General features: G+C 46.0%; 4 protein-coding genes across 4 annotated transcripts; 3 read left to right on the plus strand and 1 right to left on the minus strand.

Annotated features, from left to right (window-relative positions):
- Window positions 1-3: 3 nt before the first annotated feature.
- C8R40DRAFT_1238399 (high-affinity nicotinic acid transporter) lies at window positions 4-2207 on the plus strand. Its single transcript, XM_046233457.1, has 9 exons — window positions 4-322; window positions 378-594; window positions 646-746; window positions 804-930; window positions 982-1061; window positions 1122-1406; window positions 1453-1679; window positions 1730-1910; window positions 1969-2207. The coding sequence occupies exons 1-9, from the start codon at window positions 181-183 to the stop codon at window positions 2118-2120; spliced, it is 1512 nt and encodes a 503-aa protein (XP_046084739.1). The 5' UTR covers window positions 4-180; the 3' UTR covers window positions 2121-2207.
- A 1-nt stretch (window position 2208) lies between these two features.
- On the plus strand, window positions 2209-2509 carry C8R40DRAFT_1112945 (uncharacterized protein). The gene has a single exon (XM_046228432.1). The coding sequence runs from the start codon at window positions 2231-2233 to the stop codon at window positions 2477-2479; it is 249 nt and encodes an 82-aa protein (XP_046084740.1). The 5' UTR covers window positions 2209-2230; the 3' UTR covers window positions 2480-2509.
- A 599-nt stretch (window positions 2510-3108) lies between these two features.
- C8R40DRAFT_1112948 (NAD-aldehyde dehydrogenase) lies at window positions 3109-5766 on the plus strand. The gene is made up of 18 exons (XM_046228433.1): window positions 3109-3259; window positions 3308-3471; window positions 3528-3720; window positions 3770-3919; window positions 3975-3999; window positions 4053-4064; window positions 4129-4196; window positions 4255-4261; window positions 4312-4474; window positions 4526-4729; window positions 4796-4870; window positions 4932-4987; window positions 5040-5099; window positions 5147-5185; window positions 5240-5259; window positions 5315-5367; window positions 5427-5466; window positions 5521-5766. Exons 1-18 carry the CDS (start codon window positions 3215-3217, stop codon window positions 5686-5688), a joined length of 1542 nt encoding a protein of 513 aa, XP_046084741.1. The 5' UTR covers window positions 3109-3214; the 3' UTR covers window positions 5689-5766.
- Window positions 5767-5895: 129 nt separating this feature from the next.
- On the minus strand, window positions 5896-13447 carry C8R40DRAFT_1161576 (P-loop containing nucleoside triphosphate hydrolase protein; the record flags this gene model as incomplete). The annotated part of the gene is made up of 11 exons (XM_046230141.1): window positions 5896-7154; window positions 7218-7710; window positions 7762-7917; window positions 7966-8075; window positions 8129-9031; window positions 9100-9902; window positions 9959-10295; window positions 10355-10543; window positions 10609-10985; window positions 11035-11929; window positions 11980-13447. 11 exons carry the CDS (start codon window positions 13445-13447, stop codon window positions 5896-5898), a joined length of 6990 nt encoding a protein of 2329 aa, XP_046084742.1.
- Between the last annotated feature and the right edge of the window lie 239 nt (window positions 13448-13686).

A 13686-nucleotide genomic window follows, 5' to 3' on the forward strand; every position in this document is an offset into this window, starting at 1 on the left:
TGAGTTCCTTGAATCCTTCTTATCTGCGGAAACTCATGCTCTTTTATCAAGTGACTACACAGAATCTTCAAGCTACATAATCTGGAACTGCTATTCGGCTGAGTTGAACGTTTGTGGGATGCATATATATAAGATAGCAACTTTGTTCTGCCTTGGGACGAAGCAACTTGCGTTATCCCGATGTCTGAAGTGGCACCCGCTGGTAAGAAACCAGCCTCAACTACTTCTATCGAGAAGATAGCAGATGGTGGATACGGCGAAGAAAACTTGAGCATCGATCTGGTCTCTGAAAGCGAATTGAAGCGGATTCAGAGAAAGATAGGTATGTTGTTTCTATCAACGTATACATACTGAGGATAACTCAACATCGTTCTAAGATTTGCGTATCATGCCATGGATATGTTTAACATACATGTTTATGCGGCTGAACGTCAACACCGTTGGGAACATTGCAATCATCAATGCCGAGCAAAAGCACGATATTAAAACACAGCTTCATTTGTCCCCATCCCAATGGGCCTGGGTTATTTCTTGCTTCTATTATACCTATATGGGCATTGAGCCGTTTTCGACGTTGATGATGAAGAAGACCTCGTGAGTCGAGACCTCTCCACGAAGCACAAGTCGTTGATAGGTCGAGAACAGACCGAGTTTCTGGATTTCACGTATCATGGTTAGTTGGGGCATTGTGGCCTGCTGTGGGGCTGCCGTACAAAATTACGCAGGGCTTATCACGATACGAACTTGTACGGCTTTTTATCGACTTCTTGTCGCGCGATTGTTTATCGTTTTTCTGTTCTCAGTGCTCGGTGCTGCAGAAGGCGGATTCTTTCCCTGCATTCTTTACTACCTAGCCTTTTGGTTTCGTCCCGAAGAGATCACCCTTCGCATTTGCTTTATGCTGGCATGCAGTACCTTCAGCGGAATCATGTAACTAACCTTTCTTTCACTCGAGAACGTGGCTGTAAACCTGTTTCAAAGTAGCGGATTCATTTCCTACGGCGTAGCATTCGCGGACGGTCACGGACATTTGGCAGGTTGGCGCTGGCTTTTCATAATTGGTCTGTTCCCCCCTTTCTTATCAGTTAGAAGTTGATTCCCTGACAATACTTTCTTCCCAGAGGGCCTTCCTCCAATAGTTCTTGGACTCTTGACTATATTCATCCTTCCAGACTACCCGGACTCGAAGGCGACTGCAAAGTTCCTTACAGAACAAGAGAGACACATCATTAAAGAACGCTTGTATGACGGAGCACCTGAAAAGACTAGCGCGACATGGAATACTCGTCAAGCGATAGACGTCCTTTGGAATCCAACCTTCTGGTCGTTCGCCGGAATCTGGGTCGGCAATGCATTGGGAAACCCTACGCCTTCGTTTGTTTTGCCGACGGTCATTTTTGAACTAGGTATGTAGAGTCGCCAGTTTATGTACCATTCCTGAACGTTCAGTAGGGTTTACCAACAGTAACATAAGCAACGTCCTGACAGTGCCCACCTCAGTTGCAATATTTCTCACTCTGGTGACTTGTGCTATCATGGTGAGGAAGGACATATGGAATCCGTTTTGTGTCGCTTTCATCCGTAAGGATGTCCCGTTTGATTTCAAGTTACTCAATGTCGACATACATTTAGTGCAGATCATTAACTTGATATGTTGTGTCATTCTAATGACCGTCAAGGTTTGTCCGAGCATTTTCTAGACTGATGAGACCTTACCCTGTCCCAACAGCAACCTATTGTTCGCTACATTTTCATTCTAATCGCTCGATCAGTATCAAATACTGTGGTTAACATTCTTTGGCCAAGTCGAGTCGCAGCATTAAAAGGTACCACCGCTGTTGGTCTCGGAATCGCTCTGTCAAATGTTCTTAGCAACATCGACGGATTAATTGGACCGTTAATCTTTTCCAGTAAGTGGAATTCTCCTTGCTGCAATTAAACCCTCCATAACCTGTCTATTTCAACTAGCTGTTTATGGCCCGTCGTACCATGTCTCGTACTCAATCTGTGCTGGTATATTGACAGTTGGGATCATTTCTATTGCTGTGACTGGGGCTCTTGTGGGACGGCCGGTCTTTCGACCGCTGCAAGCGTTCAACTCAAGGCATAGTGCTACATGATATATCAGTGAGCAGACTACCTAGGTATCGATAAATGCTTCGGTAATGTGAATATTAATCTGAATGAAATCGGATTGCAAACGGTTGAAAATCGCGAACATTCTACTTCGATGTTGAGCTCTCCGAAGATTGCAGCATTGTGCTCATTTTTCCTTGGATCTGTTCAAATCATCCTCCTTCTTTCCATCAACAACATCTTCACCTACTCAACGGCATTACAATATCTTCGGAAAGTTAATTTCGATTGGAATTTCATTGTTCCTACAGCGAAATACATTTACGGTTCTTTGTTACGAAGGCACCATTTTATTGATCACGGTTCGGATAGGCTCGACAACGAGGAGGATTCGGAAATTTGAATTTAAAAGCTGTTTACAAAAGTCTAATCAGCGAGGTAAGAGATTTAAGCTTCTCTTCTCCTCTCACCTATCACCGATGGTCAGTGTACGCTCCGCGCGCCTCAGAATCGCATTCTTCTCATTCTCCTTTCTGTCGGTGAGGCCCTATTCAGTCAGGTATGCTCCGCGCGCTTGCAGACCGTCTGCCCTTTTCTGACTCAGGTGCTCGGCATCTTAGCCTTCATCATTTGTCTCACTTTCTTCTTGTCTCCCAATTTTTGTTAAACTCGAACCAGTCTGCTGCTGAGAAGCGATATGCGGAATCACTTTCTCGGCATTGAGCGCCAGTTTCCAAAGTGTCAACATCCGAAGCTACTGGCTCGAGTCTAAATTTTTGTATATATCGCGCCTGAGAGTCCTCGAGTCAACATTCTTTTGACTTGTCAAACTCTCAGGTGTGTAGAACATGTACTGTAATCAAAATTCTCTCTGACTAGTTGGCTCTCAGTCCCGTTTTCGTACAATTTTTCCACATTTTCGTACTTGCTGTAGTCTATCTTGTGAGATGAGCTAGCTGCTATAAAGGCGGTTGGGTCTGACTGTTCCCTTTTTTGACTCTGGAGGCGCATGTGCCGTAAACCAGGCCGTAATTGCCGTAGCGGCAGTATGCACCGAGTTGATTTCTGTTGATTTCCATAGTGCATCTGGAAATAATGTGGAATTACAACCGGCTTTTCTCCTCTTCCTGCTACCACCATGACCGACCAGTTTGTGTTTACGCCACTTGATGAGATCGAGAAGGTATATCTACAGCATACTACACATTCAAACTAATTCTCTCCGGTCTAGATATACAACGAATTGAAAGTTACTTTCGCGTCTGGAAAGTCCCGGCCAATTCCATATCGAAGATATCAACTTATTCAGCTGGCATACATGCTGAAGGACAACATAAAGCTATTCGAAGATACTTTGGCCGCGGATTTGGGTAGGCCACAGCTTGAGGCCCGAATGTGAATTGCGGTGTTCTTCAGGTTGCCAAATGTCTAATTGCACAAACTATTATTAGGCTGGATATTGATCCAAGTCTTGTTGAAATAAAGTCGACCCTTTCCAGTTTCGAGAAATGGGCAAAACAAGAAAGTGCACCGTTTTCGATCAACTTTTCTGCAATGCTCCCCGTTATTCGCAAGGAACCGAAGGGCGTAGTCCTCATCATCAGTCCATTCAATTATCCTTTGTTCCTTACAATTCCGCTCATGGTTGGTGCAATTCTGTTTCAAACTACTCTATTTCACTTTGAAGCGTCAGGCATCTGCCATTGCTGCAGGCAATGCGGTCATAATCAAACCCTCAGAAAACACTCCCGCCACTACGACTTTGCTTGCAAATCTTGCTGAAAAGTATCTGGACACCTCTCTCATTCGTGTCATTAAAGGAGGAGTTACTGAAACTACAAAGGTGTGAATCGAACAATCTAATTTTGATATATATTCTAACCCCCATCTTCTTCTAGCTACTAGAATACACTTGGGGTCATAGTACGTTACAGCGTCGAAGTTCACACCGCATTCATACTCTGACACTGCGTTAGTTTTGTATACTGGTATGGTCTTACGAAGTCTGGGTAGTGGAAGATTGAATTGAAGGGTTTACATACCATGTGTTAGGTGGGGGTAAGATTGGCAAACTCATCGCTGCCGCAGGAGCTAAGACGCTTTCGCCGGTGTCATTGGAGGTACATCTGTTCTATTTCTCGCATTCGAACTCATCTCTCACTCCTTCTATCCCATAAGCTTGGAGGTGCTTCCGTGTGTCAGACTCACTATCTCGCGCTTATATAACTCGCGCAGGCAAATCACCCGTATTCATTGACTCAAAATGTGACCTGAAGATGGCTGCGAAGAGGCTGTTGTGGGGAAAAGCAGCGAACGCAGGTCAGACGTGTGTCGCACCGGATTATATCATTGTACAGCAAGATTTCCAGGACAAATTTGTTGAGGCGTTGCAACAGTCGTAAGAGCTCTTCAGATATCATAATCGCTATTACCCTCATTACTTCGCTAGGTATCGCGAGTTCTATCCAGATAAGGCATCAGCTCCGGGACAGATGTCTCGTTTGGTTTCACAGCAGGCATTCAATCGCGTCAACAATCTGCTCAAAAACACGAATGGTACGATTGTGATTGGTGGTGACACAGATGAAGGCACGAAATATATCGGCCCTACCGTTGTGAAAGATGTGAAGCCAGAGGATTGTCTCATGTCTGAGTGCGTGGCGCTTCGTCATTATTTCAATTTTCTGATGTACCGACGCTATTCTGTTATGGTCGATAGAGAAATATTCGGGCCCATTCTTCCAATTATGCCTGTGAATAGTATTGACGAAGGACTGGCATATGTGAATGCCCAGTGTGTTGTCTTGACCGTGTTGTGAGGCGACAATAGATTTAATGGTTTGTTCTGTTCGCAGTGATCACCCATTGTCGGTGTATGTTTTCTCTCAAGACAGTGCCTATAAAGCAAACAGTGCGTAAAATTTGAGATGATCCCACTGTATGGCTGGCTTCACACACTGCAGTCTTCGATAATACGCAAAGTGGCTCAGCTATGGCCAATGAGACCATTATTCATCCAGCTGGTAAGGATAGTCCAAATCTTTCCTTGTCCTTACTGACTGCGGCGTAGTGTATGGTTTGCCCTTCGGAGGAACAGGACCAAGTGGATGTAAGCAATAAAATCTTGTCCCTTTTACATAGCTGTTGACCCAAGATATTAAAGCCGGTTACCACACAGGAAAAGTATGTCCAATCGTGCGGTTCCGCCCTCCTATCATTTGCCTGATGACTTGCATAGTATGGGTTCGACATGTTCACTCATCTGCGATCTTCCCTGGACTCTCCTGGGTGGTGAGAAAACCCCTCACTGGTATTTTCCGCTTAGATTGACACCCCCTTCTCCATGGTAGGCTGGATATGCTTCTAGGATTCCGTTACCCTCCTTACACAGTAAGTGCCGAAGGGTTGATTACTGGTATCTGTCAATATACTTATCACTTGCAGACGGCTAAAATCAAAGCCATGGGCCGTTTTATGAACCCAAGCTTGCCTGCTCGACCTAAAGGTCCCCCAGAGGAACATGTAAGTCGGCATTCCTGGTCAAAGTGGTTCACCTTCTTGTTAGCTCTTGCTTTGGCCGGAGGCTTAATGAAACGTCAATCTAAGACGTAATAAATTTGCTGAGCGAATATTGGAAACAGGTGGGATTAAAGTATATGTGTAGTATGTTTCAACAACCGAAATCGGATCTAATATGCTCGTCGTTTCCTTGTTACATGAGTCTTTTCTTTGCCTCCAGCTTTCAGCGTTAGTCTTGAGCGCTTGAACTTTGAGTGGTTAAAGAGAGCGCCCAAGTCCAAGCCAAAAAAAAAAGTCTAATCAGTCTCCCAAGGCGGCATTGTCTACAAAGTGGGCTCCTCCTGCGCAGCGATACCCACCATCTTGCTTGATCCACCGAAATCCGGCAACACAAAGACCCAAAGTGCGGAGTTTCTGTTGTGCCCGAGCCTCTTTCTTCTCCTCTTCCTTTCGAGCTTCCAATTCATCCTCGAGTTTCCGGCGCTCGGTTTGGACTTTAAGTGCTCGAAGGCGCATCTCCTCCTGCTGGCGTTTGAATTCCATCAATTTCGCTGCATCATGAGCGTTTGTTTTGGCCTGCTTTATCAACAGCGCTGCTTGGGCTGCTTCTTTCGCTTCCTGCTCTTTCGCTTCCTTTGCCTTATGCTCTAGTAGGATGATTTGCTTCGCTCTCTCACCCGCAACTCTCTGGTCAATTTGGAGTTGGTGCCATATCGAGTCGGAAACTCCGAGGTCCCGCTTGGTATTCGTTACAGGATCTTGTATAATTTTGTGGCCGGGAACTATTTCTGGTTTCGCGCTGGGAGGTGCTGTCGAAGTTGAGATAGAGGGAGTAAATGGAAGAGGAGACAGAGAAGGAGAATCGTTTTGAGCGGCAGACGTCTTGGTGGGAGATAATCGGCTCGCAGACCGCTTCTGACGTTCTGCGAGCATATCTTTCATGACGGCAATAGCTCGATCGTTTGGAAGTCTGAGTGGAAGGCTGGTGCCATGGTCAGAATATGCTTCACGAATCATCTGCTTTGCTAATGTCATAACGTCACGGACATTTCCCCAGCCTGGAAGGGCAGAAATTTGATCCAAGATACTCGCCATCTCCAGATAAATACGAGATGACTCCTCGATCACAACATCCTCGGCACGCAAAGCCTTGTTCAATACTTCCAGGCAATGTGTATGCCCCATATTCTTGAACACAATGGTCTCCGGAAATCGACTAGACAAACCGGTATTGACCGCCATCAGTCTGTTCATATCGTCATCGTAGCCCGCTAAAATGACCACGAGCTTTGACATGAATTCCTCTTTCGTGAGAAGACCAACTACTTCGTCGACAGCCTCATGTGCAAAATGACCTTCCCCAAGTCGATAGGCTTCATCAATGAAGAGAACGCGGCCAAGGGCCTGTTGGAATTTCTTCTGCACTTTCGGGCCTGTGTGACCAACATATTGTCCCACTAAATCGGAAGCCGAACATTCAATCACCTCCTTCGAGGACAGAAAACCCATATCATAGAAGACCTGACCCATCTTTCGAGCGACGGTAGTCTTCCCTGTTCCTGAATAGATGCAAAACTAATCAGTGAACTAAGTGTAAGAGAAGAATGAGCGCAATTGCAGACCTGGAGGGCCCTTGAAAACAAAACAAGTGGGTATATTTGTCCGGGCATCCTTCCCAAAACGCTTGTAGTTGGCTGCAGTCTCTTGATATTTACCCAATTTTTGCACGATGTCATCGCAGCCCACTAGATCTTCAAAAAGCTTTGCCATATTTGCTGAAGCATGATTTTGGCGGTCATGCTCTGGGTCAAAGTCGGTGGGTTGCAGAATGATATCAACGGAGCGTTGGTGCAAGGGTAGAGAGGCTTGACGAGATTGGTACCGCATTTTAGCCTTATTGATCAGGTTTTCAACGTCTCCACCGTTGCCGAAGTTGGGGCGATTACGAGCGCGTCCCAAGCACTCTCTGGCAACAGTTTTAGCGTCATCAGAAGCCTCAAGATCTGACTCTCGCAATTTCATATCTAAAACTTCCATGAGTTCGTCCTCGGTGAAGTCATCAAACTTGAAAGGATCATCTATCGCAAACCGACGAGAGAGACCAGGGTTGACATTCTGAAAATAAACCATATAGCAGTCTGTCCCACGGAGCAAGATATCACACACCTGGAACATTTCTTCCATTTGCTTTTGATACCCGAGAAGAAGAACACATCGATCTTCGCCTGGTACGCTCTGAACTTCAGCAACAATTGTGTCAATGACTGCGGTCTTGTAGATATCGGATCCATTCTGGGAGGACCCGCCGTACAGGCCATAAGCCTAGGCTGGGCGTTAGCTAAAGAAGACAAGTCAATTCTGCACACTCACCTCGTCTATCACTAGGACTTTCCCCACAGTGCTGACGAGGATCGCTTTCGTGTTTGCTTCAGACTGTCCAAGATGAGCCCCTAGGAAGTCTGCAGGATTTTTTATAACAACTACAGAGCATAAAGCGTCAAAGAAAAGTTATTTAGACAAGATGAATTATTACCTTCGCCATTGCTAAGAAGACCAAGATCTGCTAAAACTTGACCATAAAGCTTCGCGACGGTGGTTTTACCTGTACCAGGTGAGCCAGTGAAAACTCTATTGAGAGACACTTCAATTGGCTTGCTCTCTTTCAGTTCGCGCAGATAGTTGGTGCGCAACATGTCGATGAGATTGTGAGCGGTTTCTTTGACTGAAGATAGACCAATGAGTTTCTGAAGTTTTGTCCAAGCAGTGCTTCGCTCGAGAGCACCAGAAGGCTCTGGGCCGATGAGGTCTTCCCTCACCAAAAGAAAATCATTCGGACGAGCTCCGTTCTTTCGCTGCTCGTTTATTCGCCTAGCTTGTCGTTCTAAGACCTTGTTGAAGACATTCTCTAAAGCTCTAGCATTACCGAAGCCGGCTCTGTTGCGCCCTCGACCCAGACGTTGAGCAACGATCCGAGCATATAGTCCTTCAAGACCGCCTTCAACTTCCATTTTCCCCTGGTACTTCTTTTCTATCAACCTCCTCAGCATCTTCAACAGTTCCCCATCTGTATAATCCTTGAAGTTCAGATTATAGGGGACCCGGCTCGATAAGCCTGGGTTGTGCTCAAAGAACTTCTCCATCTGTTTATTGTACCCGGCCAGGATGAAAACCAGCTTCCCGATATTGTTCTCCATCTCGGCGAGTATGAAGTCAAGCACCTGTGAGCCTTGGATACTACTTTCACTGACTAACTGGTAAGCTTCGTCAATGAAGATGGCCCCTCCTCCGGCATTGAGGACAGCTTCGATATGTGCTTTAATACCAGGTACACCATCGTTAGCTATCCTGGAACCAGTGGTTTCGATAAACTCGTTTCCTGGAAGAATGCCGACCGAAGACAAAAATTGAGCGTAAATCCTAGCTACGGTCGTTTTGCCTAATGTGAGAAACCCATATTAGCTATCGCATAGGATCCGACACTTCTTGAGAGATAAATGTGCATACCGGTCCCAGGATTTCCTAACATACATATATTGAATCGTTCATCAGATATCGAGGTATTCTGTCGCGTTACAAGGTCGATCTTAGCTTTGATAGTCAGCACCTGGTTTTTCACCTCTTCAAGGCCTGTCAAGTTCATGAGCTTATCAATAGCCTCGTTCGAAGCACCTTCGAGATCCTTCTGGCGCTGCCATTCTTTTTCTGCTTGTGATAATCCCGCTGCAGCAGGATCTAGAGGAGTAGGAAGGGGGGATTTCAGGGGAGTAGGCATATCGGAAGGGGCCAAAGTTGAGACCGAAACAGGCAATGGTGAAGCAGCAGAAATGAAAGGCTCCGTGTTTCTAGTCTGAGAGAGGTCCGAAAGAGGTCGTAGCAGCGGCATGGAATTGGAGATTGGAGAGGAATTAACCAATCTGTTGGCATTTCGCGCGCTGATTTCCTGGAGATCCCGCTTCTTTTGCTGTAACACCTCTTGCCTTTTTTTCTGTTCTTCTACAGCCCGTCCAGCTTCCATCTCAGAGTCAATTTGCTCATTTAGCTCTCTCAACTTCTGTTCGTATTCCACCTTCTGTGCTTCTTGTTTTCGCTGTGATTGAAGGGCGCGTTGTTGCTTCCTCTTTACTTCATCGGCCTCCTGATCGCATTTTTTACAAGAAAGTAGAGGTCCCTCCGAGCATTTGTAGCGTTGGTTATGGTTCTTTGGACATTTGAATTGAACTATTGCTTCACATGCCATCTTGGAATGGTCAGCCAGCTGATGGCACTTAGACGGACAGCAATGGAGGCCACATTTGAGCATAGTACCGCTGTTAATAAAAATCCATAAGTATTTAAGCCTCAGACATGTGCAGTGTGAACTTGCCAGTCTTCAAGACACCCGCCATCCGGAGTTTTCATATCAAAATCGATGGCTTCTCGTAGCAAAGACATCCTATCAGGATGCCGTTCGCATTTGATGGGGAATCCTTCGTAAATGTGGCGATCACGTTTCAAGAGTCCGAAGAACTTCGTCCACAGTTCACTGCCTCTCCGAGCATTAGTGAACGTATCGGCGTTCCCGATCATGATAAGACCATTACGAGCACGTGAAAGTAATACGTTAAGACGCTCGGGCGCACTCATAAACCCTATATCATGGTTCGTGTTACTCCTGGTTAAGGAAGTGATAATGATATCGCTTTCTTCGCCCTGGTAATTATCTGAGAATGGGATTAGTACATAGCGTTTTTAAAAAATGGACTGCGACTCAAAGATGTACCTATCGTAGCTAACCGAATTTTGCGTTTGGCGACGTCAGCTGTAGCGGCGGGAACTAGACCTGCTCTGACTAAATCATGAGTATCGAGATCATTGAGAACTGGGTCATTGTCAGCAGCAAGAGCCTTTCGTAACTTCTGCAACTGGCCAAGATATGGAGTCAACACCGTCATTTCGTCAGTCCGATAGCCTGTAGAGCCATAACAGACATGGTCGACAGTGAGCAGGATGTATCATCAAGGAATAGTGACAGACCTTGTTGTGCTAGATATCGTACAATCTTAAGCACCATCTCAATCTCATATATGTTCTCCTTCGATGAAGTCGCTGTAAGATCTTGACGGTCTTGGACATCAAGTTCATCTTCTAGATGAGTATGATTCACAAAAACTATAACGTCTTGCAAGCCACGTAACGTTAGTCGGTTCTGGGTGTTTGGGGCATCAACCAGATCAGGATAGGTAAGCTCCCGAATCAAAGTGGATATCTCGGGCCTCATTCGATGCTGCTCCAGTAACGTTGTATGTGGATAGCCTTTCAATACCAATCGTTCGAAGAGTGACATATTGAGGTCATACCCTTCCCCCTTTTCAACAGTGAGGCGATAGTCATTGACCTTGGGGCGCAATTGCCTAAATTTCAATTTAGCGCAAAGTGTAGTTCATGCAGAATACCACGTACTTATGATCACCAATCAAGATGATTTGCTCGGACTTCGGGTTTAGCGAAGTCACGACATGACTTTCGAGGATCTCTCCTGCCTCTTCGACGAGAAGAATGCTAGGCTCCGCCGTCCTGATGTATTCATTGTACTTTGCCGCTGCGGTCGTGGTGCAACCAACAATGCGTCGGCTACCAACTAATTCACCATCTTTCTGCATTAATATTGCGTCCGTTTGAGCGAGGCAGGTGTTGAATTGCTGCACCAGGCCGTGGATGCGCTCAGCGGCGTTACGAACGATGTTATTCTTCCAGCGAGTGATGTAATCTTGACGAGTTTGTGAAGCCATATTCCAGATGTCACGAGCACTCCTTATGCGGGGGTGATCCGCAAATATTCCAGGAGACCGGTTCTTCACCCAGGCTTCGATGAGATAGGTAGGTCCTACATTCTTCCCGCCTTTTCCGACATGCGTCATCTCTTCGAGGTTGTCTACATCCGGAACTAATAGCGCATCATAGAACCTCATTTCCTCGATGTCGTCAGAAAGCTCAAGGTATCCAAGGATATGCCCCAAATATATCTTTATAGAAGTAAATCTCCTGTATTCGGTCTGGAGCTTGGCGTGGAGTTTCGACGCATGAGCCTTCAGCGCATCAACCTGTGTCCAATCAGATCTTGTCATTTTTGGGCTGAGCTTCTGCTTCTGAAGACTGCTGAGGGTTAGAGAAGCAGTGCGAACGGTCGATTTCCCTCCTAGTCGAACGATATGACTTTCTGGAATGCCAATATCAAGAAGATCTTCGAGAAATTGGTCTAGGGCGTGATTCGTGTAGCACACCACCAAAATGTTCTTGGTGGAGAAGTCATGGATTATCTTCGCCAGAAGCGCACCAATAAACGACTTCCCGGTTCCTTATGTAGATATGAATAACTTCCACATATTTATCATGATGAGAACATACCTGGAGGTCCTTGTATCAATGCCAAATTCTGGGTTAACGCAGAGAGCAGCGAAGAGTGCTGAGATTCGTCCAACGTAATAGGTTTAGAAGTATTAAGATGAGTTCGTAGATCGTCTTTAGGATGGGCTTTGAGTGTTGAAATCAATGTCTGTAGTTGGGGCTCGATATGCCTTGGGCCCTTCAATACACTGTCTTCATCCCAGAATAAGATCTCTGATGCCAGAGGTATTTCCGACATCTCCTTGACAGCTTTCAGGATAGGCTCGAAAGCAAAGACTGCGGTATCAATAAGTATGACACGAATTTGATGGCTCTGTGCTGACTTGAGTTTCGTCAATGCCTGTACAATGGGGTTGCCCTCGAGCTGCAAGACTAGAATGGGAGGTTTTTGGGCCAAGAGATTCTCATCCCGATTCAGCGTAGGGAACGCAACAATTTCATTATTTACCATGAGGCATGCTAAAGCCTGATGTCTGAAATAGCGAGTACGGTTATCATCAAGGAAGGCCTTTCGTTCTTTTGGCTTCACTTTTTTGAAGATCCAGAGGTCGGTCTCGCATTGGAGGGTGATAGCCCATTTAGATCTTTTGTCGTCAAGACCAGTATGCATATCGAGCAACTTGAACCCATCGATAATGAGACCTCTGTGGAAACCCCGCTTCTGTTTCAAGGCGATCTGAACTTCTTCTCGCATCTCATGCAACATATCCTCTCGCAACAACCTGAACTGATTGTCGAGGTACATCTGCACGCGTTGATCCAGTGTCCCAAGGTCCTCAAGAAAGTCGCTCTTACGGAGAAAAGGTTCCTCCTGACACGAAATCTCGGAGGCGGTAGGGAGTACAGCTATCTGGCAAAAATCAGCGAAGTCGTTATCATGACGGCCTCCGGGTTTGAACGATCCACTGACGACGACGACATTTGCCATAGAGGCCGATAGGACAGATTTGATTTTTGCACCAAGAGCGCGAACAGCAGGGAAGGGTGAATCAAAAAGCAAGTTCATGAGCTGATCTTCCTCTGCCAACTCGCGATGATCTTCATCAACTTCAGAAAACGACAGGAGCTGCAGGAACAGCCCAGCAAACGCAATCTGTCCTTTCTCTCCCAACCGCCCATTGCGAAAAGCTGCGACAAACGCGGACCAAAAGATTGGAGGGTCGACAATTTTGATGAGAACCTGCTGAATTAACAAGCCCCCGGCAATTTCCTTCAACCGAGGATCCTGTAAGTAGGCTAAAACCTCTGTACCGCGATTGTTGAGAAAACTGGTGTTCAAATCATATCGCATACAGTCCTGCAAGGCACTGAGCCCGGCTTTGCTGCTTATGAGCTTACTTACACAGGTTGCTGGATCCTCTTGGCTCGTGATAGCATCAAGGAAGTCAGCGCTACGCTGAGGAGATATAGCAAGTGACCCTCGCAGGATTGCTTCGAAGACCTTTCTGAGTTTAGCGGCTCGATCCATAGTATTCTATCTCTTTAGGGAGGTGAGAAGTGAGGAAGGGTGGTGGAAAGCCTGATCCTGGACCATCATCAGATTATGTATACTTCCAGGCGCCTGCGGCCAACCACAAACGCGTGCGGACATTTCAACCTTATCGTAGAAGATCCATTTCTTTATTCTCCATAATTGGAGTCACACGTATCAACACAAACCATCCATATTACCGTAATGCGAGTCCAACAAGCTTTGAACGAGGCTAT

This window comes from Lentinula edodes (assembly GCF_021015755.1).
Source record: "Lentinula edodes strain Le(Bin) 0899 ss11 chromosome Unknown C8R40scaffold_25, whole genome shotgun sequence".
NCBI lineage: Eukaryota > Fungi > Basidiomycota > Agaricomycetes > Agaricales > Omphalotaceae > Lentinula > Lentinula edodes.

Coding starts and splice junctions, on each gene's coding strand:
- C8R40DRAFT_1112945 (XM_046228432.1), top strand. CDS start 2,231: ATGTTGAGCTCTCCGAAGATTGCAGCATTGTGCTCATTTTTCCTTGGA.
- C8R40DRAFT_1238399 (XM_046233457.1), top strand. CDS start 181: ATGTCTGAAGTGGCACCCGCTGGTAAGAAACCAGCCTCAACTACTTCT. Junction 747..803: donor GCTTATCACGATACGAACTT/GTACGGCTTTTT, acceptor TTCTGTTCTCAG/TGCTCGGTGCTGCAGAAGGC. Junction 1,407..1,452: donor GACGGTCATTTTTGAACTAG/GTATGTAGAGTC, acceptor AACGTTCAGTAG/GGTTTACCAACAGTAACATA.
- C8R40DRAFT_1112948 (XM_046228433.1), top strand. CDS start 3,215: ATGACCGACCAGTTTGTGTTTACGCCACTTGATGAGATCGAGAAG. Junction 3,260..3,307: donor CACTTGATGAGATCGAGAAG/GTATATCTACAG, acceptor TCTCCGGTCTAG/ATATACAACGAATTGAAAGT. Junction 4,475..4,525: donor GTTGAGGCGTTGCAACAGTC/GTAAGAGCTCTT, acceptor TTACTTCGCTAG/GTATCGCGAGTTCTATCCAG.